This window comes from Balaenoptera ricei, chromosome 20 (genome assembly GCF_028023285.1).
Source record: "Balaenoptera ricei isolate mBalRic1 chromosome 20, mBalRic1.hap2, whole genome shotgun sequence".
NCBI classification, from domain to species: Eukaryota; Metazoa; Chordata; class Mammalia; order Artiodactyla; family Balaenopteridae; genus Balaenoptera; species Balaenoptera ricei.
In genome coordinates this window covers 45,971,894-45,997,863 of record NC_082658.1, presented here as the reverse complement: position 1 = coordinate 45,997,863, position 25,970 = coordinate 45,971,894, and the positions used below count along the sequence as shown (strand labels likewise).

At 44.4% G+C, this 25,970-nt stretch overlaps 1 protein-coding gene across 4 annotated transcripts in view; it reads left to right on the top strand.

The window, feature by feature from the left end:
* Window positions 1-20,656, top strand: part of ADAP2 (ArfGAP with dual PH domains 2) — a 41,046-nt gene extending 20,390 nt beyond the window's left edge. For 3 of the 4 annotated variants that reach the window (XM_059908760.1, XM_059908759.1, XM_059908761.1), the window contains exons 6-11: window positions 3,965-4,111; window positions 8,029-8,112; window positions 11,398-11,460; window positions 12,650-12,727; window positions 13,440-13,668; window positions 14,699-20,656. In XM_059908760.1, coding sequence (XP_059764743.1) covers window positions 3,965-4,111; window positions 8,029-8,112; window positions 11,398-11,460; window positions 12,650-12,727; window positions 13,440-13,668; window positions 14,699-14,733 — 636 coding nt within the window. In that variant the 3' untranslated portion in view covers window positions 14,734-20,656. The remainder of the gene's footprint in view (window positions 1-3,964; window positions 4,112-8,028; window positions 8,113-11,397; window positions 11,461-12,649; window positions 12,728-13,439; window positions 13,669-14,698) is intronic. The other variant, XM_059908762.1, reaches the window with a different exon arrangement.
* Window positions 20,657-25,970: the final 5,314 nt, after the last annotated feature.

Genomic DNA, 25,970 nt, shown 5'->3' with positions numbered 1-25,970 from the left:
GTTAGGAGCAGCCACTGAACCCCAGTAGCTGTTGTGAGTTAGGATGTGAGTCTCATCCTTGGTTGGAAAAAGTTGATCTGTTTCTCAGTCCTAAGCCTGTTCAGTCTAAAGCAGTCTAAAAATAGAACAAGTTGCCTTTGTTCTTTTTTTATTTCTTGACCCAAATGGAAAAGTTTTAAATTATAAAGGTAACTCATTTTTATGTGAAAAGTTTGGGTAATACAAAAAAGTGAAGTTTAAAGAAAGCAAAACTCAGAAGATATTTCAACATAGCAAAATATTAATACCCAGGTCACATTTTTTTAAAACCCTAAAAATCAAGAAGAAAAAACAATCCATTGGCAGAAGAGGCAAAGGAAATGGTTTGGTAGTTCACAGAAAAGGAAACCAAAATGCCTGATAAATACAGGAAAAGAAGCCCAATCTCTCTGGCAGTCAAGGAAATGAAAATTAAAATCACAATGAGTTACACTATGTATCCACCAGAACGGCTAAAATTAAAAAGGTTGACAACACCAAGTGTTGACAAGGGTATGGAGAAACTGGAACTCTCATTGCTGGTGGGACATAAAATGATACAACCTCTTTGGAAAACAATTTGGCAATTTCTAATAAAGTTAAATGTACACTTAACCACATAACCCAGCTTTTCCACTCCTAGGTATTTACAAAAACATATGTCCACAACAAAATTTGTCCACAAATCTTGTTCACAGAAGTTTTATTTGTAATAGCCAAAACCTGGAAGGTACCCAAATGTTCATCCACAAATGAACGAATTAAAAAATTGTAATATATCCATAGAATGGAATATTACCCAGCAATAAAAAGGGACAAGCTACTAATGAATGCAACAATGTGGATCAATCTAAAAAATATTATTCTGAGCCAAAGAAGACTTATACAGGAGTATGTACTGTATAATTCCATTTATATGCAATTTCAGAACAGACAAAACTATACCAATAGAAAGCAGATAAGTGACTGGGATTGGGGTGGGGTGGGGATTGATGCAAAGGAGCAAGAGGAACTCTTTTAGGGTAATAGTGATGTTCTAGATCTTGATTGTGGTGGTGGTTACATGGGTATATACGCTTGTCAAAAAACTGTACTCTTAAAGTGAGTTCCATTTATTGCTTATAAATTATACCTCAATTAAGTTGAATAAGAAAAATTAACAATGAGATTCCATTTCAAACCCATCATATTGGCAAAAATGTGAAAAAACTGGCAGCGTTGAGTGTTGGTGAGGATATGGGGAAAGGGGAACTCTTCTATGTTATTGATGGAAATTTACTTCCGGTATGTACATTGGTGCAACCACTGTGGAGAGCCATTAGCAAAATAATTTGGCAGTTTTCAGTAAGTCAAAGATGTACACACTTGTGAGCTAGCAATTCCATTCCTAATCATGACCTAGAGACACTCTCACGGAGGTATACCAGGGATACAGCTGACAGCAGCAAAAAAATCAGAAACAATCTCAGTATCTGTCAACAGGAACATAGACTGATAACTTTTGGTGTAGTCATTTACAAGAGCCAAGTAGATTGGTATATCTCAGCATGGACAGAGATAAAACGTTGAGTGACAAAAGCAAGATGTAGAATGATCCATATAATGTGATACCATTTATGTAAATTAAAGCCACATAAAACAACACTATGTATTGTTCATGGGTATGTGTATGTGTGTATAAAAGTGTAAAAAGTGAACTAGAAAGATGAACATCAAACTCATGACAGTGATTGACTGTGGGGAGTGGAGGAGGGGAAAAGGACAGGGTAAGTAGTAATTAAAGGGATTTTGGCTTTATTAGTAATGTCGTATTTTTTAAACAAATTTCCTTTTTGGGAACAATATTGACAAAATTAAATACACTTTTTTTGTATTTTTAGTATTTTTCATAGTAAATATTTTAAAAGGAAAGTCATGCAGTAATCTTTCAAGAAAACCATTGTGAAGAGTGTTGGTATAAATCTGTCCATACTTCTTATGTATGTGCAAATAAACATATAGTATATACATATAGTTTATGTACATTATATATATACTATATACATATAGTATATGCATATATATGTGTGTATAATTTTTGCATTAATAGGTTCCTACTATACATCCAGTTCTGGGACTTGGTATTTCTCACACATGGATATCATGGACATTGTTTCATATTAGTGATATTGATTTAAATTTTCCTTTAAAAAATTCTGTGATATTTTATTGTGTGGATATGCCATGATTTATTTATTTAACCCATTATCATTGATGGACATTTAAATAATTTCTTCTTTTTTTTTTTTACTGTTATAAGCAACATGGCAGTAAACATCTTTTGACATACATGTTTGCATAGTAATGCAGTTACTTCCTCGGATAGATTCTTAGATGTGAAATTGTGGGTCAAAGCAAAACACTCAATGTTTTAGTAAATATGACCAAATTTCCCTCTAGAGAAGACTGTCCACTAGAACTTTCTTCAGTGATGGAAATTTTCTATGTTTGCACTGTGCAATACCCTAGCCACTAGCCACAGGTGGCCGCTGAGCACTTGAAATGGGACTACGTGTGACTAGGGAACTAAAGTCTTAATTTTATTTAGTTTTAATTTTTTTTTAATATTTATTTATTTATTTTTGGCTGCACTGGGTCTTCGTTGCTGCGCACAGGCTTTCTCTAGTTGCGGCGAGCGGGGGCTACTCTTCGTTGCGGTGCGCGGGCTTCTCATTGCGGTGGCTTCTCTTGTTGCGGAGCACGGGCTCTAGGCGCGCGGGCTTCAGTAGTTGTGGCACTCAGGCTTGGTATTTGTGGCCCACAGGCTCTAGAGCGCAGGCTCAGTAGTTGTGGCGCACGGGCTTAGTTGTTCCGCGGCATGTGGGCTCTTCCCAGACCAGGGCTCGAACCCGTGTCCCCTGCATTAGCAGGCGGATTCTTAACCACTGCGCCACCAGGGAAGCCCCTAGTTTTAATTTTAATAGCTGCATGTGGGTAACAGCTATTATGGGACTAGAGTGTTGGTATCATTTTTCTCTTATCAGTTATGAAAGGAAGCACTTGTTTTCCCTTTGCCTTCTTAGCATCAGTGAGTGCTCGAATTGTGTTCAGACCCTGAGAACAGAGTGGAGGGTGGGAGGGTGGGAGGGCATGCCCTGAGGCCCCCACCCCTGCTTTTATCTGTTTGTTTTATCTATTTTATTTGTTTGCCTTCCACGGATATTTGTTTCAAATTCTTTTTTTTTTTTTGGCTACACGGCATGCGGGATCTTAGTTCCCCAGCCAGGGATCAAACCCGTGCCCCTTGCAGTGGAAGCACCAAGTCTTAACCACTGGACCTCCAGGGAATTCCTGATGATTCGTTTCAGAAAAAGTTCTATGGCTAAAAATTTTGAAAAGTTCTAAGTTAAGGTCTTTCCAAGCCCCCTTTCAGCTCAGAGAGGCCAATCTGATTAAGCAGGAATGGTGGGATGGCTGAACACAGGACAACGGTAAGATATCTGTACATCTTGATATTAGAGCAAGAACATTTAAAACCCATGCAGAGGGGCTTCCCTGGTGGCGCAGTGGTTGAGAATCTGCCTGCCAATGCAGGAGACACGGGTTCGCGCCCTGGTCTGGGAAGATCCCACATGCCGCAGAGCAGCTGGGCCCGTGAGCCACAACTACTGAGCCTGCACGTCTGGAGCCTGTGCTCCGCAACAAGAGAGGCCGCGATAGTGAGAGGCCCGCGCACCGCGATGAAGAGTGGCCCCCGCTTGCCGCAACTAGAGAAAGCCCTTGCACAGAAACGAAGACCCAACACAGCCATAAATAAATAAATAAATAAAAAAAAAAAAAAAAAAAAAAAAACCCATGCAGAGTTCCATACGGGTCATCTGTTTGCAGTTAAGTCTCCCTGGGGAACGTGATGAGAAGTCACCCTGCTGACTGTCAGCATCTTAAGTATCTGCTTCCTCTCTTTTAGGGTAAAGGGCCCAAAGCTGTCATCAGCATCAAGGACTTGAATGCCACCTTCCAGACAGAGAAGATAGGGAACCCCCATGGGCTGCAGATCACCTACCGAAGAGAGGGCCACGTCAGGAACCTGTTTGTGTATCACGAGAGTGGGAAGGTGAGAGGATAGCGTTGCCATACCAGCCTCCAGCTCGGCACCCCAGGACCCGGCAGCCCCAGCTCGCCGACCCCCTTGCACAGCAGCCTGCTGAGATCTGCTGCTGCTGTTCACCTTAACCTATTGTCACTTTTTTTTTTTTTTTGGGCCACACCACGTGGCTTGTGGGATCTTAGTTCCCCAACCAGGGCCCACGGCAGTGAAAGCACCAAGTCCTAACCACTGGACTGCCAGGGAATTCCCTACTGTCACTCTCTAGTTGGAGACAGAGGTACAAGTAAAGCAGAGCGAGATCAGGGAGAGGAACCTGGTGGGTACCAGGGGTGTGTCTGGATGGTGCACAGCCGTCAAGGGGCATCCACTTAGCAGAAGGGACTATGCCCAGGGATGGCAAATCAGGTGGGGCCGGAGATTCCAAATATGGGAGGAGGAATGGATCGAAGCTTGGGCAGCGGCGCACTCCACGGCCTTGCTTCTCAGCGTTCGGTCCGGCGCCAACAGCATTAGCCATCACCTGCGAGCTTCTTAGAACTAGAGTCTTGGGCCCACCCAGGACCTACTGAATTAGAAGCTGCATTTTAACAGGATGCCCAGGTGATCCTTATGCACACTGAAGTTTGGGAAAAGCACCACTTAAAGGTCCAGGAAATCAACTCCATCAGAGGAGAGCAGGCCAATAGTACAGGTTCAAGAGAATAAGCTGGGTCCAGATGAGCAGGGTCATGTGACCAGGCAAGGGTCAGAGATGCTAAGTCGAGGTGAGGCAGGGGCAAAAGTGGGGGCTGACATTTTGTGAGTTTCTTTTTAATTCTGTGCCAGGTGCTCTTCTTGGCGGTCACTATACATCATTTCTTAATCTTCAGATCAACCCTGGAAATGTTTTATCCCCGTGTTACAGAGGCATGGGCACGTTAAATAATTTGCTCAAAGTCACGTAGCCAATGGTTCCTGAGCCCTGCACCCATTTCACCTCCCCAAGTGCCTCTCCTGGAGGGGGGACCCTTGGCAGCAGGAGCCAGGAACCAGATACAGGGACTAGATCTTCCCATAAGGCCCTAGCGCTGGGATGGTGACCGTGGATCACCTTCCCAGCAGGCTTCATGCCCCCTCCACATGCTGGGCTGACTTCCTGGCGTGGTCCGAAGAGCTGGGTTTGGAATCAGAAGCTGGGGCCCTGGTTCTGCCACTCCCAGCTGTGTTACTAGGGCAGGTTCCTTCCCTTCCTAAGTCTGCTTGTTTATGGTTGATAACGTCCACCTCCCAGAGGGGTTTTGAGAGTTGAGTGACCATGAACCATGAACATGAAAGCATCTCATTACGGTGAAGTGCACTGTAAACATTAGTTGCTACTGTAATTTGTTCGTGATTGTGGCAGCTGCAGAAGAAGACAAACTCTTGTGAGTCATTACACATCTGTATCATTTATGCATTCATGAATTCACTCTTTCGGCAAATCCTTACCGCGCTCCTCCCCACAATGTGTGCAGCCCTGGGGTGTGTAGTGAATGGGGCAGAGCCATGAGTGGGGTTCTGGGATCTCAGAGTCTCGGGAGGGAGGCAGATGGGGAAATAGGCACTGATGATGCTGTGTGAGGATGGGCTGGAGGCTGTGCTAGGGACACACAGGCGACATATAAGTAGCCTAGTCTGGGGGGTGGGTGGGCTGGAAGGGGGCAGTCAAAAAGGCTTTCCAGAGGAAGGAGCATCTATTTAAGAATTGTGTGAATATGCTGAAAAGGAGAACACTCAAACCAGCTTAAACAGGACATGAATGGGAAAGATACAGGAGTGTTTATTTCAAGGGCCAGTAGTATGGCTTGGCCTCCTGAGAGATTAGAATCAGGAACTGTGGTGTGTGTGTGTGTGTGTGTGTGTGTGTGTGTGTGTTAAGAGAGAGAGAGAGAGAGAGAATACACTCTAACAGGAACACATTGTTCTATAAAACCAAGAGTGCGAGTAATGTCTCACTTGTTTGTTTCTCTAAATTCAACGATCTCATTCCCCAAATTGCCAAGAAATCTATTATCAGTCATCTTTCTCGGCTCCCTCCCTTGGCTTTACCAGAATCTTGGGACTTGTGCAGTGGGGGAGACATGGAGGAGATCCCTGGTTCTCAGTCCACACTGGGCTCACTGCTGTAGTCCCATGTCCAGACTGGCTGGATACCAGTGGCTACCCCTCTACCCGCGCGACTGCTACGAGGACTTTTGCTGCAGTGCCCAAGGTCTCAGACAATTACGGTACCTGGCTCCCTACCACTGACCCAGTTATAGAGCATCTGGCAACCTGGTTCTGGCCAGTCTCCTCCTTCCCTTGATGCCCCAGCTTCTCCCTTAGATGGGCATAAATTGGGGGGGGGGGGGATACTCAAACTCATGCCCACAGGAGCCAGGTGGGCAATTGAAAAGTAAAGTGGACAGCCTTAAGGCTGTGGCAAACAGGAAAACCTGTATAGAGGATTGAAACAGACAGAACTTCAGGAGCCTAACAAACCTGTATGCAGGTTGGATTTTGCCCCAGAGTCACCAGTTTGTGACCAAAGAGCCCTTCCAAAGTGGATGCCTAGGCGGGTCTTTCATGGGATGGTCCCGTTCCCTTAGTGCCTGAGCCTCTAGAAGTTTCTTAACACCCAGGACAGGAGAGCTCTGAACTCAGGAATACGGGGCCAGCAAATTTGACCTGCAAGAGAGAAAGGGTAATGATGTTTCATACCTTTGAAACCAAATTCAAATGAATTTCTCAATCACCGTATTACATCTAAGTGCAGCACAGCAGCTCTTTCAGCTAGCTCCCCAATTCCAAATTCCTGGGAGAAAGAATCTGATAAGCCCTGTCCAGCCTCTGCATTTGTGCAGCCCTTGTCCAGTTGCTGTGGTCAAGAGTGGGTAGGATCATAGCCGCAAGCGTGGCTGCAGCTGTGGGTGGGTGGTGTGTGGCTGAGAATGGGTGGGGCAGTTCTCATAGAATCAGGGCTTGGGTGGAGCAGAAATCTATTACATCTAAACTCACCCTCAGGATGAGTAGAATGTTCTAGGTGAAAGGTGTGTCGGGGGTGAGGGCGGAGAGGTGGGTGAGGCAGAGTGTTTCAGGAAGAGGTAATAGCATGTGTTGGGATGGGGGAGGGATTGCAATGGTTTTGTATGGAAGGAGCTCAGAGGGCAAAGAACTTAGACTCTCTTCCTGAGGGTAGCGGAGAGGACTCTAAGCTAGACTCAGTTAGATTTGCAATTCGAAAATGACTCTGGCTGCCATAAGGAGAACTGAAAGGAGAGTGGCAGAGCAGAGGCAGAGCCAGCTGGATAAAGTGAGAGACGATGGTGGACACTGCCGAGGGAGGCGTTCTCCCAGAGGGACACAGAAGGTCCAAGCCAGCTTTAGCCTAAGTTGCCCTCCGGGTGATGAGCATTCGCATTGGAGGAGCATCCCCAGGTGCACCTGCCCCCACCTGAAAGCCAGTCTTTGACATCGAAGGACGCTTGCTTCTCAAAGTGTGTCCCAATGACCAGCGTCACATCATCTGAGAGCTCATTAGGAATGCAGAATCTCAGGCCCCACCCCAAACCCACTGAATCCAAATCTGCATTTTAATGAGGTCCTCAGGTGATTCATACACACATTAGAAAGTGCCAAGCACTGCCCTAGGCCATTGCATAACTCCTATGTGGTTCGCCTTGGTCCTTTCCCATGGCTCTGGGGATCTCCCTGTCAGTGGCTTCCCACTTGCTCAGGTGATGCCCCTGGGCTCTGGCCCTGTCCTCCCAGATGCCTGTGGTCAGCCCACAGGCCCCTGAGTGGGACTGGGGGTGCGTGCATGTGCCCAGACCTGAAGATCCAGCTGGCTTCTTGCCTCCAGCCTCAGCTCCCCCACTACTCTGTCTCATTGGCTGTCCATCTGTCCTTTGTATTTTTCTCTGCAGGAGATAGTGGACTGGTTCAATGCTCTCCGTGCAGTCCGTCTCCAATACCTAAAAATGGCCTTTCCTGAGCTCCCGGAGCCTGAGGTGAGCTAAATGTGGACCCCAACTTCCACATCTCCTCTCTGCCATCTCCTTTGCTTCTTGTCTGCTGACCTCGAAGACACTCAGAGGCCAGCCTCAGTTTGTTTGCAGGAAAGACTTTGAGATTTGGGGTTGGGGACCTCAGTGGGAAACCAAAAGCTTTCTCCTGGGGAGTCTGGGGGTTATGGCCTCACCCCTGGCAAGGCAGCCTCCAAAAAGTGGCTCTCCCCTTCGGGATGCATGGCTACCACCCACAGTGTCAAGGGGCTCAGGATTTGGGCATCTCTTTCTCACCCCTTCTCCCACTAAAATGCATGAATGGTCCCTCACATACTGCTTATAAAGTGCTTTTGAGCCCATTTTATCTTGTAATCCCTTTTATCTAGTAATCCCTTGCAGCCAGCAGTTAGATGAGTGTGATTATTCCCATTTCACTGATGAGAAACTGAGTCCCAGGAAGGTCAAGTGCATAACCGAAGGTGTTCTTCACATTCGAACATTTCCCCCTTTGCCCTTTCATATTCTGGTATAAGGAAGGTAGTGGGATCTTTCCCATTATCATTCTTATAGGAACAGTCTGCCTTTCATGGCCTAGGTAATGGGGAGCCTGAGAACTTCATCTGATTGTCCTCAGATGTCTGGAGCATCCATCTACATCTCTCAAGCTTGGCTGGGGAAGCTGTATAGTGGGCTGGAGGATACTGCCCTGAGCCAGGAGGCCTAGGCTCTTGTGGATGTTCTGCTGCTAACTTGCTGTGTAGCCACTGCAGGTTGAGTCACCTCTCTGTGCATCTGTTCCCACATCTGTAAGATGGTGCTTGGTCTGGGTCATCTTCAGGGTCCCTTCCAACCCTGAGGTGCTGTATTCTGGTCCCTGTCTTAGGCCTGCTCTAGGAGGATTTTGTAAGAGATAGGGGTGGAGAGACCGTGTTAGTCCTGGGACTTTCTTTTTCCTTTTAATATTTATTTATTTTATTTATTTTATTTATTTATTTATTTTCTTTCTTTCTTTCTTTTTGCTGCGTCGGGTCTTTGTTGCAGCACTCGGGATCTGCGTTGAGGCATGCGGGATCGTTTCGGTGCGGTGCGTGGGCTCTTTTTTGTGGCGCACAGGCTTCTCTCTAGTTGTGGCGTGCGGGTTTTCTCTCTTTAGTTGTGGCGCGTGGGTTCCAGGGCGCATGGGCTCTGTAGTTTGCGGCACATGGGCTCTCTCGTTGAGGCGCACGAGCTCAGTAGTTGTGGCCTGCGGACTTAGCTGCTTTGCGGCATGTGAGATCTTAGCTCCCCCACCAGGGATCGAACCCAGGTCCCCTGCATTGGCAGGCAGATTCTTTACCACTGGACCACTGGGGAAGCCCCAGTCTTGGGACTTTCTTAATCCCAACTGTTAGACCCTCCTTGAAAGTCTAAGTGCTCCGTAATGTCCAAGTTTGCAGGGAGCAAAGTGTCTGGAACAGGGGTCCATTCCAGACCCAGTGATGCACTGAGATGGCAATTCTTTAGGAGCAGTTCCAGCCAGACCCGGCTCAGGGCCCTCCCGGTCTGCAGAGTCAGCACCAGGAGCTGGTGACTGCCCGCTTCCGTGGGCGGGGCGCTGGGGGTGCTGACTGCTAGCTGGAGAGGATGGAGAACAAAGTGCAGATGCCTAGCCTCAGTTTTCTGGGCCAGCTCTCCAACTCTGCTGACCCCTGCGGAGGAAACTGGTCTTTGACCAACATCCTCAATGCCCTCTTACCTCCCTCATCCACCATCGTTACCCCTTATCCACCCCCAGTTTCCTCCCCGCCCACCTCTCTCCCCATCTTTCTTCCCCCCATGTCTATGTATGACGTGAGGTTCTGGGCAACCACCCAGGCCTGACTCAAGCTCAGGGATCCAGATGCCAGAAACCTGGGGAGCCCAAGTGGGGTTGTGGTCCTGTGATAAGAAAACGCATGGACTCAAAGTCAGAGAAGCTGATGTGTTATGTAGGACAAGTCCCCTCACCTCTCTGAGCCCCAGTTTACTCATCTGTCACCATGGGGACAATCCCTGCCTCCAGGGCTGCCGTCAGTCCAGTGAGCCAGGTGTCTAAGGTACAGTGAGTAGAACCCCATCCACGTGCTTTTCCTTCTTCTTCCATTGGCTTCCCGAGGCCTAGACTCCCCCTGCTCTGGCTCCAGTTCAGACGACTGAGCTGTCAGGACTTGTCTTCTCTCCAAATGAAGGAATTAAAGCCTACAGAATGCATTTTAGGGAAAGGGGAGTGTTGTCCTTTATATTTTCGTTTTGAGCTCACGACTTTCTCCCTTTCAGACTTTCCATTCCTATTCCCAGATGTCATGTCCCCTTTGTCCCTGCCCTGGGCTCAGGCTCTGGAGAACCCCTGTGTTCTCAGAAACCTGGGCTGTCACTTGAAACTCTAGACTTGCCAGTTTGACGCCCTGGAGCATAGGAGGCCAGCATCAATCCCTGGAAGCTCCTCTGAGCATAGGATGGCAAGTTGGAAGGGATCCTGCAGATCACATAGGCCAGTATCCTTATTACATAGCGGGAAATAGGCCCAGAGAGGCATAAGGTCTTACCAAGGTAACACAGCTGGTTGAGGTCAGACCTGGAGCTAGAACTCAGGTCTCTTGACTCCTAGTCCAGAGCTTTCTCTACTTGCCCACCCTGCCATCACCTCCTATGGCCCTGGGTCAGAATCCCCACCGATGACCAGGTCTTGGCCAAGGGCCTGATCAGAGGGTTCTGCCATGTTTATACTTTAGCATCATAGAATAGCGGTAGGGCCACCACTAGTGTCTGTATGGTGTCCATCGCCTCTAGATGTGAAAGCTCTTCATCCTACCAATGACATGTCTTTGAGAAAATCCACAACCACTTCTCTGAGGCCTGGTTTGTTCATATACACAACGAAGATGATAATATCCACCTCACAGTGTGGTTGAGAATGACGCGCAGAGCCTGACACACAGTAGATCCTCAGAATATGCCCCCCTGACACCAGGAGGGTCTCCTCAGCGCCTTGCCTGTGTCCTCCTTCTGGAGTTGCTGAAGGAATCCTTCAACTAAGTCTTGAAACCAAGACTTGGCTGTGCTGGTGAGCTCTGCAGACATCTGGGGTGCTGTTATCTGGCTCTGTTGAAATGTCAATGTTGCATCCATACCAAATATAACCCCCTGAACCATGCGTACACATCCTTCCCCATTCCAAACTTCCCCTTTTTTGGGGAGCCAAGTTCGGTGGGGAACCTCGGGCTCCTGGGTGTGAGGCAGGGGTGTCAGTGTGTGTCTTTCTTCCCCCAGCTCGTGCCCCTCATCACCAGGAACTACCTTAAGCAAGGCTTCATGGAAAAGACTGGTCCAAAGGTATATCCTCCACTCCCGGGGAGACTTTCGTGGCCCCTGTCCCAGTGGGCAGTAGGGCAGAATTTGGGAGGTGGGAAAATGGGGAAGCAGGGGCAGAGAGGAAGGAGGAAGGGGAAGTAAATGGATGTTTGTGAGTTCCGGGGGTGGAGGACCAAGTGGAGACCGGGTGGCTGGAGTGTGGTCCAGCATCACTGCAGGTGCTTCTCCCTGTAATTGGGCATCCTCCCGCTTTATCAACATCACCATCGGCTTCTGTCCTCTTAACACCATCTAACTGATCCTACTCTTGGGAAAGCATAGCTGAAAAGGGACTCCTTGGGGGACAGCTTTTGACTTTCCAGAACGCTTGTGTGCTCTGTGCTGGGGCCCTACCAGGACCGTTCAAGTGACGCAGGGACTAGTGATCAGTCTGAGAGAACACACCTATATATACCCATGCTTGGGTGCCCAGATGCATGCTGGTGGGGCGAGGCTCAAAGTCAGAAGGTGGAGATAGTGGGGGCTTGTGACGGGCGGAAGCAGGGAAGGGAGGAGGGAAAGGGAAAAGGAAGGGAAAAGTAGAGGAGCTCCTTAAAAAAGAACCCCAAAGCTACAGCATTCCAGTGCGGTTTTTTTTGTTTTTGTTTTTTTTTTAAGATGTAATATGCTGACAGGATGCTTGTTAAGATGACAGTGAAAGGTGTTAGGCAATCAGGGTAAAGAAAGCCTCAGGCAGCTGGAAAACTTGTAAAAGGGTTGCAGGTTCTCTTCCTTCACCAGCTGGTGGCACCGCCCTCCCCGTGGTTCTGGCCAGGGGCTTTCCTTCCCCTGACCTAGGATAGAATTTGGCCAAGGCCAGCGCTTTCAGAAGCGCCGAGCAGTGGCCACTTCTGATTTCCCAGCTTCCTTTTTCTGAGACTTCTTGTCCACAGCCTGAGAAAGGGGGAAAATGCTTCTTCCAACCCATGCAGGCAGCACCTGGAGGCAGCAGGGCGAAGCTGGGGCTGGGGGAGGGGGTGGGATGGGTGGGGGAGGGATGGGGCGGGGGGGGCGGAGCCTGCAGAGCTCTAGGCCTGGGGAGGGGCGCTGGGGTGTGCGACTGCGGGGCTGGGACCCGCTGGCTCCCTCGGCCTGGCCCAGGCTGGCCCTCTGACCTCTGTCCCCCACCCCCGGCCTGGCCGAGCCTGGTACGAGGTTCCCTCTTTTGCAGCAGAGAGAGCCTTTCAAGAAAAGGTGGTTTGCCCTGGATCCCCAGGAGCGGAGGCTGCTCTATTACAAGAACCCGCTGGTAAGAGCCACTGCCGGCCCCACCGCTGTGCACCCGCAGGCAGAGGTGGGGTCAGTGCTGGTCGGGGACCATGGGGAAGCGACAGGGCTGGAGAGACCCAGCCAGAGGCACACCTCCATCATCACTTGTCTCTAAGTCAGTCTTGTGCATGAAGCTGTGCTCTCCCTCACCTTCAGGAAGTCCTTTATGTGTGTCCAAAATGCTGCCGATGTGTCAGTAGCTAAGACAGGTGTTTCCCGGCAGGACTCTGTTCCAACCGGAGGCTGTGGAGTGTCAGTTGGGAGTGAGGGCTCTAGAACTCGGCTGTCTGGGCTCCGGTTCCAGCCCTGCCACCTGTAGGGGTGTGCTCTGGGCAGAGCAGTCAGCGTTCCGTGCCTCAGTTTCCTCCCCCAGAAAATAGGCTTCATAACACTGCCTTCCTCAGAGGTTGCCGTGAGGATTATCACATGAGTTACTACATGTGAAGTACTTGAATTCATGGTGCAGAGTTAACTCTCTGTAAATATGAAGTATCATTTAAACAGATGCCGTGTGTGATGTCTTTTATGGTTTGAGCCTTTTAAATTCTGGGTCCCATCTAGCCGAAATCCCCAGCAGAAGCCCCACCCAACACACACACCTCTTACTAAAATGGGCCTGGGGGGCTATCGGGCCTGCAGGTGGCCCTCAGCCCCAGGTGTGGCCTCTGACGACATGTGTCTTCTATTTTCAGGACGCCTTTGAGCAGGGCCAGGTATTTCTCGGGAGCGATGAGCAGGGGTACCAGGTGTATGAAGACCTGCCTAAGGGCATCCGAGGGAATCGCTGGAAAGCCGGCATCACCATCGTCACCCCGCAGCGGAGGTTCATCTTCACCTGCCCCAGCGAGAAGGAGCAGCGCGAATGGATGGAGAGTTTTCGGGATGTCCTCTCCCGCCCCTTGACGCCCCTCAACCTCCTCAGTAAGATGCAGGGCTTGTCCCTTCGGCTGAGGGCAGTAGGCAAAAAGGGGCTTCTTCACTTGGGTTCAGCTGTGAGCCCTGAAACTGGGGTCATGGCTCCCGAGTGCCCTCTTTCCATTTTCTTCTCTTCCTGCCAAAGAAAAGTTGAGACAGTGCACATTATTGCCAGGAAACCCTCTGTCCACGCTTAGTTCCTCTACCAGGAGCCTTTCCCTAGCCACGTCTGGAGGAGTTTCGCTCTGGCAGAGCTGTCACTTAGATCCGCTTTTCTGCCCTGCTCAGTCCAGGAGCCTTGCAGCCTCTCTGTCCCTCCACCCTCTGCCCCTGAGTCCCTTTTCTCATGAGAAAACTCTGGCCTGTTATTAAGGTCACAGCACTGGGCAGCTCCTGGGATCTTGGATTACTCCCCACTCATAGAGGGAAGGCTATTTTTAGGGCTCTTCTGTTTTCTGGGTCCTTTCATGTGTCTGCCCCTCTCCTGCTCCTCCCCTTCGCCCCAGATGTGTCACAAGCAGGCTTCCCTATCTGCAGACAGCCCCGTGAAAGGAGGGGAGACATTCGGAGCCAGAGCAGGAAACTTCTGGCCCAGGGCCTGGCTTCTGGGACACCAAGGAGAAGTTCTTTGTTTGGAAAAGTACAGTCTGAGCAGGTGACCCCACACAGCCCCTTTGGAGAAACCCTTGTGCCCTTTGAGTCTGACCAGGATAAACACAAACTTGCTTCGCTTTCCAAAATCCCAAAGCCAAAGAGCCTCAGAAATGGGCTCGGAAGTTGTTAGTGAGGCAGCTGGTGCTTTTTTCCTCTGGGGGCCTGTGTGTCCGAGTCTCTGTTTTTCTCTGTTTCTGCGTCTGACTCTCTGCTTTTCTCTCCTTCTCTGGTGTGTGTGTCCCCTCTGTCTGTCACCTTTTCAGTCTGTTTTTTATTCCGGTTCCCTCTATCATTGTCCCCCTGTCCCTCTGCTGTCCCTTCCCACCAGTGGGTCTGCACTGGCATGGCCACGCCCCCAGCCCTCTTCTTGTTCCCCTTGCAGCTGCATCAACAGAGAGTGGCTACAGCAGCAGGTGACCCACTGGCCAGCCAGCGCACCTGGTGGGACGGAGAAATTTTCACCTTGGCCTTGGGGGCCCCGCAGGAGTGCCCCACAGTCGGCAGCTATCAGGAGCTGTGAACTCTGCCAAGACCGAAGCTTTGACCTTTATCTGCCGGCTCTCTGGGCTTCCCCGCTACCTAGCTCTGGGGGTCTGATGATCTGGTAAATGTTCTCAGGGCCCAGGACATCTGAAATGAAGGCATTGCAATGGAAAGGCACCCACAGCATCACACAAATGGCGTGCTTGCTGTAAACAAGAACAACAACAATAAAAAGTTAAATCTGAATCTAACCATGAGGAAACAATCAGGCAAGTCCACATTAGAGAAATTCTGCAAAACAACTGGCTGGGCTCTTTAAGAATGTCAGTATCATGAAAGATCAAGTAGTCTGGAAACTGTTCTAGTTTAGAGAAGACTAAAGAGACATAGCGACAACATGCAATTCATGATTCTTGATTGGATCCTGGATTTTAAAAAAACACTTATAAAGGAAATCATTGAGATAACTGGGGATATTTGAATATGGATGTATATTAGCTAGTAATATTGTAGCATTGTGATGATTATGCTGTATTTGTGTAGGAGAATGCTCCTGATCTTAGGGGATATGGGCTGAGGTGTTCAGGGGTAAAATGTAATCATGTCTACAACTGACTTAAATGGTTCAGCAAAAAATGTGTATGTGTACATATAGAGTATATACATAGATATAGTGTGTGTGTGCATTTATGTATGGAAGACAGGAAGTCTGTGTGTATACACACACACACGCGTACACGGGGAGAGAGAGAAAGCGGGCCACTGTGCAAAATGTTAGCAACTGATGAATCTAGATGAAGTATAGCTGGATGTTTATTGTCCAATTCATGTAAATTTTCTATAGGTTTGAAAGTTTTCAAATTTAAAAGTTGGGAAAATTTTTTATTTTAAATCCACTTTTCACTCTTCAAAAGTAGTGGGTTTTCTACATGAATCGAAAATGTTCCTGGGAGAGTTCTACCTTTGTGCACATTTTAGAAGAAATAAAAGCCCAGATAAGGGCTTCCCTGGTGGCGCAGTGGTTGAGAATCCTCCTGCCAATGTAGGGCACATGGGTTCTAGCCCTGGTCTGGGAAGATCCCACATGCCGTGGAGCAACTCAGCCCGTGCGCCACAGCTACTGAGCCTGTGCGCCTAGAGCCTGTGTTCTGCAACAAGAGAAGCCACCGCAATGAGAAGCCCACGCACCACAACAAAGAGTAGCCCCCGCTCGCCACAACTAGAGAAAGCCCGTGGGCAGCAACGAAGACCCAGTGCAGCCAAAAATAAATACATTAAAAAAAAAAAAAAGCCCAGATAATACAAACAAACAAAAAAACCAATGTCCCCATTGACCATCCACGCACTCTGGAAGGAAAGAAGGAAGCTGAGAAGGCAACTCAGCTGGACCCCAGGACAGAGAGCTATCCAGCCCGAATGCCGGGTCTGGCCCTGCCACTAATGAGACTGCTGGAAATCTCACTTCCCCACCTCTGTGCCTTGGTTTTTCTCTTTCAAATGAGGAAGTTGTACTAACTACTGAAATTCAATGGAAGCAACAAGTATTTTTGAGCACCTCCCAGGTGCCAGGCTGTGTGCCGAGCCCTGGGAACAGGCAGGAACCAGATGATGTGGTCCCCGCTGTCACAGATTTCAGCCTGCTGGAAGGCAGCCTGTACATGGGGCAGGACAATGAGACCAGTGTTCCGAAAGGGGAAGTGGGGCTGCTGTGAGACGTGTGGCAATACGGTTCACCCTAACTGAGGGGGAGAGGGGAGACTCCTTCCTCTCCAGAAAGTGACGTTGAAGTCAAAACCTTAAATTGTTTAGAGGTTAGTCAAAGGGAAGAGGGCCAGGAAAACACTCTAGGTTGAGGGAAGAAAATGTTCAAAGGCTCTCAGATGGGAAAGAGGAACTGAAAGAAATCTCAAGTGGCTGAAATGTTAGAGAAATAGATCACCCAGGTCTCTGCTCTGTGATTCTTTGTCCCTTCGAGTGACGTGGAGAAAGACATTGAGTGTTTTCATTTCAGTGGAGACCCAGAGGTTGGGAGGGTCTTTAAGACAGTCTCTGCTTTTTATGGAATTTTCCTTTGATCCCCCAATCAGAGGACAATCAACGTCATCGGGATGTCTTTCCTGAGGCTTTCTGACTGCCCAGATGAAGACGTGGTTGCTTCCTCTTCTGGCTCCTAAAGCACCTTGAAAATGTTTTTCAGCACCTGCTGGGTTGTATATTAAGGGTCGATCTACTTGTCTGCCTTTTTTTTTTTTTTTAACACGACCCATGAGCTCTGTTGACTGTACTCTGCTAAGTTCTGAGAATGACAAAATCAGTAAAGGCATAGTTCCACCTTCAAGGAAATTATAGTCCAGAGAGGAAGAAAGAGAAGTAAACAGGCAATAACAAAACTACTTGAAGAGGCAAATTGGCATTCTTGGGAGTCCCTCAGCGGGGCAGAGAACAGACACAAGAGATGGAGACAAAGTCCCAGTGAAATGGAATGTCTGGTTTTGGTTGGTTTCTGAGGCCTAGCTGAATCTATCTTTGGGTTTCCCAAGGATACTTCTGTACTCTTACATTAAATCCTCTTCTCCCTTTTGACTTGTTAGTACAAGGAGATTTCTGTTACTTGAATCGGTCCTGACTAATGAAGTTCTCCAAAAGAGGTAGTATCTATGCTGAGTCCTGTAGAAGGCACTTGGCTTGGGGTTGGGGGGGAGACAGAGTGTGTACAAAGGCCCAGAGACAAGAGAGAACATGGCCTGTTCTGGAAATTACAAATAATTGAATATGGCTAGAGCACAGATCGTTGGAGGCAGGAGGGGGGTCAGCTTCCAATAATGGTGGAGTAGCTCATATCAGAACAGCCATTCCACAGATAACAATTAGAAACTCTGTACAGACTATAACAGAAATTATCTGGAGGCCTTGGAAAATAACCTAAATCAGTCAGAGAGGAGTTGGCACTAGGAATCAAGGAATGGCAAGGGTGAGTTTCTCATTTTTCTGCTTTTCACCTGATGGCAGGCCCCAGTCAGTGCCTCAGGGGACACTAAATTCTGATGGAAACCTGCAGTCTTACTGGTTGAAAAATAGAGGACAGAGTTTAGGGCAACTTTAGCAGCAGGGAAGTCTTGGAGAAGAGGGCTACAGAAGGGGAGCCCTGAATTCTATTATCTGCCTGCTCTCTGGAGGAACATAACAGAATCCAGAGGTTTGACATTCATAATATCAGGATGCAACCCTAAATTAGTAGACATATGAAGAAACAAGAAAATATGAATTGTACTCAAGAGAAAAAAATCAATCAATGGAAACTGATTCCAAGATGCCCCAGATATTGGAATTAGGCAAGAATTTTAAAGCAGCTATTATATCTATGCTCAACAAGTAAAGGAAAATATGATCATAATGAATATACGGATATGAAATTTCAATGGAGAAATAGAAACTATAAAAAAGAACCAAATGGAAATTCTAGAACTAAAAAATACAATATGTGAAAAAAAAAATTCAGCTCAACAGTAAATTGGAAATGACTGAGAGTCAGTGAACTTGAAAATATATCCATGGTAATTATCCAATCTGAAAAACAGGGTGAAGTAAAAGATTGAAGAAGTAAAAAGAGAGGACTTCCCTGGCAGTGCAGTGGTTGGGACTCTGAGCTTCCACTGTAGGTGATGTGGGTTCGATCCCTGGTCGGGGAACTAAGATCCCACATGCCATGTGGCATGGCCGAAAATTAAAAAAAAAAAAAAAAGAAGAAGAAGAAGTAAAAAGAAAACCTCAAAAGCTCTAATATACATGTTATTGGGGTCCCAGAAAGAGAGAAGAGAGAGGTATTGGGGCAGAAGAAAATATTCAAAAATATATTGATTGAAATGTTATTAACTTTGGTGAAAGACATGCAGAGACTCAAGAAGCTTGGCAAACTTCAAGTATTTAGAATAAATACAAAGAAAACTACATTCAGGTACATTACTGCCAATCTGCTGAAGACCAAAGATAAAGAACAGATTTTGAAAGCAGCCAGAGAAAAACGATACATTACATACAAGGAAATGTTGTTTCTTATCAGAAACAAAGAAAAAAAAAATGAATGGACTTCCCTGGTGGTTCAGTGGTCAAGACTCTGAGCTTCCACTGCAGGGGGCGCATGTTTGATCCCTGGTCCGAAAACTAAGATCCCGCGTGCTGGGCGGGGCAGCCAAAAAAAAACCCCCAAAACAAAAACAAAACAGAAACAAAGGAGGCCAGAAGGTGGAAAGACCTCTTTAAAGCACTAAAAGAAAAAAAAAAAATCAGAACTCTAGAGAAAATATCTTTCAAGAATAAAGGATATGTAGATCTATATCTATATCTGTAGAGAGAGCAAACAAAAAAAAAAACTTCAGAAAAAGAATAAAGGCAAAATATCACTGAATTGTACACTTAAAAATGATTAAAATGGTAAACTGTTTATATTTTACCCCCCGAAAAAGTGCAAAAGGCAGATTTTTTCTTAAAAAGGCAAACAAAAAAAGATATTTCTGGATAAAGATAATTGTACATTTCTGACAGAACTGCAGTATAAGAAATACTAAAGAAAGTTCTTTGGGGTAAAAGAAAATGATACCAAACAGAAACTCTGATCTTTAGGAAGCAATAAAGTATAATAGAAATGGTAAAGATATAAGTAAATATAAGACTGCCTATTTAAAGCAAGAATTACATGTGTTATGGTTTATACCATCTGTAGAGATAATGTATATGACAACTACAGCATGAAGGCCTGGAGTAAATGGAACTCTACACTTTCAAGCTTCTTATATTTTACATGAAGTGGTACAAAATTAGGTCTATGTAGATTGTGAAAATTCAAGGATGTATACTGTAATCCTTAAAGCAACCACTAAACATATAATGCAAAGAGGTATAGCTAAAAAGCTAACAAGGAAATTAAAACAGAATTTTAAAAAGCATTTGATTAACCCGGAAGAAGGCAGGAAAGGAAGACAAAATGAATATGAAATAGATGAGACAAACTGAAAATAAAGAACAAAAGGGAGACCTTACCATATCAATAATTACATTAAATATTAGTGGATTAAACAGTTAAATTAAAATGCAAGATTGTCAGAGTGGATAAGGAAGCATGACCCAATTGCATGATGTTAAAAAGACATTTTAAATCTAAAGACATAGATAGATTGAAGTTATAAGTGTGGAAAAACATATACCATGCAGACAGTAACAATAAGAAGGCTGGAGAGGCTATACGGAGATCAGATAAAGTATTTTTTCAAGACAAGGAGTAATATCAGAGATAAAGAGTGACGTTTCATAACAATAAAAGGTGTAATTCATCAAAAGACACAACAATCATAGATGTGTATGTGCCTAATAATACAGCTCCAAGGTATGTGAAGCTGAAATGGACAAAATTTAAGGGAGAAATAGACAACCATGAATCAAAAAAGAAATCACATGGGAAATTAGAAAGATTTATAACTGAATGATAATAAAAATACATGTCAAAATTGAAATGATGCAGCTAAAGCACTAATTAAAGGGAAAGGCATAAGAATCAATGACCTACGGCTGTACTAATATGGTAACAGTAGCCACACGTTGCCAATGAGGATTGAAATGTGATTAATACAACCAAGGAAATGAATTCTTAATTTTACTTCATTTTATCTAATTTAAAATAATTTAAATTTAAAATAAAAAACTGGGGGAGTTCCCTGGTGTCTAGTGGTTAGGATTCTGCACTTTCACTGCCATGGCCCAGGTTCAATCCCTGGTCAGGGAACTGAGATCCCGCAAGCTGTGCTGTGCGGCCAAAATTAAAAAAAAAAAAAGTAAAAAATAAAATTAAAAACTGGAGCAGTGTAAGATATTTTTTCTTCAAACACAACTTAGTTGTTTTGGTAAGACTTATATTTTAATTTAACCATTGCATTGCATAAGATATTTATTATTTCAGTTGTGGAAAAAAATTTAATGATGAGGAAAAGACTAAAAACTAAATTTTATAAAAAGTGAAGTATCTTCAGTTAAGCTGCCAAACAGTTACCTGTAGAATACGGTATTTTTTCCTAATAATGTCAAAGATCAGCTGATTCAAAATTTGAAAAAATGCAGGCACTTTTCTTTAGTTTTAGGTGAGTTGTGTGATACAAGACTAACAATAATTTGGGTAAGTTTTGTTTCAAAGGACTTTTAAATTTATGAGGAAGGGCTTCCCTGGTGGCGCAGTGGTTGAGAATCTGCCTGCTAATGCAGGGGACACGGGTTTGAGCCCTGGTCTGGGAAGATCCCACATGCCGCGGAGCAACTCAGCCCATGAGCCACAACTACTGAGCCTGCGCGTCTGGAGCCTGTGCTCCGCAACAAAAGAGGCCACAATAGTGAGAGGCCCGCGCACCGCGATGAAGAGTAGCCCCCGCTTGCCACAACTAGAGAAAGCCCTAGCACAGAAACGAAGACCCAACACAGCCATAAATAAATAAAGATAAATAAATAAATTTATGAGGAAATATCAATCCACTGCCTAAAAATCAAACTGATGGTGTAGATATTTTTGAATCTTTTACATCTGTAAGAGAAGAATTTCAGGTAGATATGGAAAACCTAATTTTTATTATGACAGATGGTTCTTTAGCTATGTTAGGTCAAAAATTCAAATATTGAAATTTTAAAATAAGAGACTGATGATTCTCTTATGATTTTGTTCCATTTTATGACACAAAGTAAAAATATTTATGTTCAGTTTTCTGAAACAGACTATGAAAACTGTCATGGATACAGTTGTTAAAATTGTTCAGCATGTACATGAAAATGCTATGAATCACTGCCGGTCTATAGAACTGTTGAAAGAAATGGAAAACAATTCAGTGATCTCATATTCTTTGCCAATGCTTTTGGTTGAGTTCTGGAGTTTTACAATTATTTAGTGTACTCTTAATTTCAACTCAAGATTTTCTTGAAACCAAAGGAATGCTTGCAAAATAGTCAATAATCAAAAACCTAAGGCAGTGTGATTATGTTTTCTCACTGACATCCCACTGCATATGAATGAGCTAATTTTGAAACTCTAAGGAAATGTTAATTTGTGACTTAGCTAAGCAGTTACAAGAATTTATGTTGCTATGAAAACATTTAATAATACAAATCACTAGTAACAATTTTATACACTTTTGTAACATGAATCAATATGCAGAACACTTTAATTATAATCAGTAGTAACATGTAAATTGTCCAAAAATACTATAAGAAAAATTTGCAGGACACTTTATTGATATTGAAGTTGCTCTTAAATTTATGCACTATCCCTTTGAAATAATACTGAGTTTACACTAGAGTTCATGAATTTATTCAAGTTGGAGAGGCACAGTTTTCAAACTAATATGCTTTTGCTTTAAAAGAGTTAAATCAATTTTCCCCAAAAGATGAAACAGTTTTGTCAATACAATGTGATATTAAATGGTTTGTTTTCTTATTGTTGAGTTTTGAGAGTTCTTTGTGGATTCTGGATACTAGTCCTTTGACAGATACAGGATTTGCAAATATTTTCCTCCAATCTGTAGCTTTTCATTCTTTTAACAGTGCCAGTGAAGCCTTTTTTAAGTCAAGGCATTGAGGTCAGGGTTTGTGACTTCCTTCGTTTAATGAAGATTTTTGTTGGTGACAAGGTTTGGCATTAAAAATACGTTTTGGCTTATATTTGGGTGTTTTGAGTTCATATAGAGTGGAAATAAGGGTGATGTATGTCTTGTGAAAATTAATAAAGGGAAACCTCACTAAACTGGAGTCAGGAGGCCAGAAGGGGGAAGCTCTATCATGTACATACCACTCCACATCAATACAGATCCTAATAGGAAGAGAAGTACCTTGCATCTCCAGCAGGAAGTGACACAACTTTACTTCCGCCAGCAGGAGGAAGAAAAAATTTTTCCTTGCCTGGCAATAGCTCAGCCAATAAAAAGCCACTGTACTTCAAACTCCCAATTTCCTCCAAAGGACCTTTTGTTTCTAGAAGCCCCTCCCAGCTTCCCCTTCTTCTCTATAAAAGAGTTTCCTGTCCTTTGCTTAACTGGACTTGCATGTGGTTCACCATAGTTCCACGTCCTGAATTGCAATTCTTTGCTGCTCCCAAATAAACCCATTTTCCTGGTAAAATTAACTGGTTGTTCAATTATTTTAGGTTAGCAGTTTACTGACTTCTGTCTTCCCCTGACAAAATATGCTTTGTCCCTTAAGGAATCCAATGAGAGTCCTGAATTGCAATTCTTTGCTGCTCCCAAATAAACCCATTTTCCTGGTAAAATTAACTGGTTGTTCAATTATTTTAGGTTAGCAGTTTACTGACTTCTGTCTTCCCCTGACAAAATATGCTTTGTCCCTTAAGGAATCCAATGAGAGCAAAGTGAACAAAGGAGCACTGATAGAATATATTAATGGCAGTTGCCCACAAACTCCTTTCCCATCTAACTTAGCATTAGAACTCAGCATCACAGGAACGTGTATTAACACATCTACTTGAATTTAACAATGATGTCAGATTCTCTGATAGAAAATGAGTCTGATTTGACTGGTTTGACTATGAGAACTGGCACCTCCAGTTAAGATTCTGTAGCCCATATTTTGCATGTATTGAATGAGCTAAATTTGCAGCTCCAAACTTTGAAAGGAAATATATTTCAAGCACTTAAGACAAAAGTACCTTTCCAAAAAAAAATTAAATTAACAAAGGTGTATTTAAATGAACAATATTCTAATTTTCCTAGCCCTTTCTGAATATATCAGGTTAAACAAAATGCCTCTAAGTAAGAGTAACTGGTATAATTGATAGTAGTTTGATAAACCTTGGTAAAGTCTTTTTAGCCTACCTCCCAGAAAATAAGAAAGTGGATAATTCTAATGACTTTTGCAACACAGGTGGTTTCAAGTTCTCTGCTTTCAACATAAAATAAAGGAAAATCTAATCAAGTTGTCAGCTGAGAGATTATTAAAAATAATTTCTGGTGATGGATCACTGTTATTTTTTTTGCATATATAGATACAGTCATTCCTCAGTATCCGCATGGGATGAGTTCCAGGACCCCCGTGGATAACAAAATCCTTGGATGCTCAACTTCCTGATATGAAATGGCATTCCATGCAAGGTAGGTTGAATTTATGGATATGGAACCCGCTGATACGGAGGGCTGACTATATCTCAGAAAGTGTTCAATAAAATGTGTGGCATTTTGTCACCTATTTATATATGTGAACAAGGTTTTTCAGCATTAACATTTATTAAAAAAATAGAAATAGAATTTATTGTTGAACCTTGTCTAATTCTAGTGTTAAGTAATGTTCATCACTCATATAACTCAATACCAAACCTCCCACAAATAATCCAATTTAAAAATGGGCAGAAGACCTATATACATGTGTGTATATATATATATATATGAATGTTATTCTGCCAAAAAAAAAAAAAAGAAAAAGAAGAAGAAAATCCTACCTTTTGTGACAACATGGATGGAGCTTGAGGGCATTATGCTAAGGGAAGTAAGTCAGACAGAGAAAGACAAATACTGTATGATCTCACTTACGTGTGGAATCTAAAAAAGTTGAGGTCATAGAAATAGAGGGTAGAATGGTGGTAGCCATGGGCTGGGGGTAGGGGATATGGGGAGATGTTAGTCAAAGGGTAAAAACTTCCAGTTATAAAATGAATAAATTCTGGGGAGCTAATGTAAAACATGGTGACTATAGTTAACAATACTGTATTGTATACTTGCAAGATGCTAAGAAAGTAACTCTTAAATGTTCTCACTGTAAAAAAAAAAGTAATTATGTGACATGATGGAGGTGTTAACTAACCTTATTGTGGTAAGCATTTTGCAAAATACACATACGTCAAATCATCGAATCATACACAATGTGTTTTTTTTGATTAATTAATTTTTTATTTATTTTTATTTTTGGCTGCGTTGGGTCTTCGTTGCTGCGCGCAGGCTTTCTCTGGTTGTGGCGAGCAGGGTCTACTCTTCGTTGCGGTGCGCGGGCTTCTCATTGCAGTGGCTTCTCTTATTGTGGAGCACGGGCTCTAGGCGCGCAGGCTTCACTAGTTATGGCACGCAGGCTCAGTAGCTGTGGCATGCGGGCTCTAGAGCGCAGGCTCAGTAGTTGTGGCGCACAGGCTGAGTTGCTCCGTGGCACGTGGGATCTTCCCGGGCTAGGGCTCAAACCCATGTCCCCTGCATTGGCAGGCGGATTCTTAACCACTGCACCACCAGGGAAGCCCCATACACAATGTTAAATGTCAGCTATATCTCAATAACGCTGCAGTGGGGAAGTAATGTTCATCCACAGATAAATGTGTTTTTAAAAGAAGATGGACCATCCATCTCATTAAGAGCTTTAATTCCAATAAAAATTTACTTTTTGTTTAAAAATTATTTATATAAATTTACAATATTTTTTGTTTTGATTGATAGTAATAATTGCAATGATAATTCAATCCAGGAGAAAAATTTAACAAGAGCCTTTTGGTCACAGGATGTAAAAAAGAGGGACTTCCCTGGAGTTCCAGTGGTTAAGACTCCCTGCGGGTTCGATCCCTGGTCAGGGGAAGCGCGGCCAAAGAAGTAAAAAAGGTTGAAAATTCAATATATATACATATTTTTGTTGCAGAGAATTATAACAAAGTGACGAAAGTGATCACAAAGTTATAAAAGACTTTCGTCATAAAATATACTCCTTAGCATAGAGTTCTGTGAGGAAAGTGGAATGGAAATACAAGTTCAAGATGAAAGAATGATAAAATTTCTGATGTAAAGGAAGAAATTGTTCATGTATTTTTCCAGCTAAGGCTGACCCCTCCTACCCCTCCCTCCTTTCTTGTAACCACAGCATGTTTTTGCATAAAACTTTTAGGAGGTGTCCAAGAAAAAAAAAGTTTGAAGACCACTAGTTAATCCACTCTTTCAAGAAATTTGGGTGTATAATGGAGAAGAGAAGGAGGGGTGGCTAGTAGGAGGCTTATATCAAAGGAAATTTTATTTGTTAAGATGGAAAATTTAAGCATATGTGCCTGGAATCATGCTTCTTTTCCAGAAAAGACAGGCGCAGAGAAGCTATGAGTTTACTTCAAATGAGAAGTCTCTGGAACAAAATCCAGGTGATCTATCAGTCAGGATAGGCTAGGTTATGCT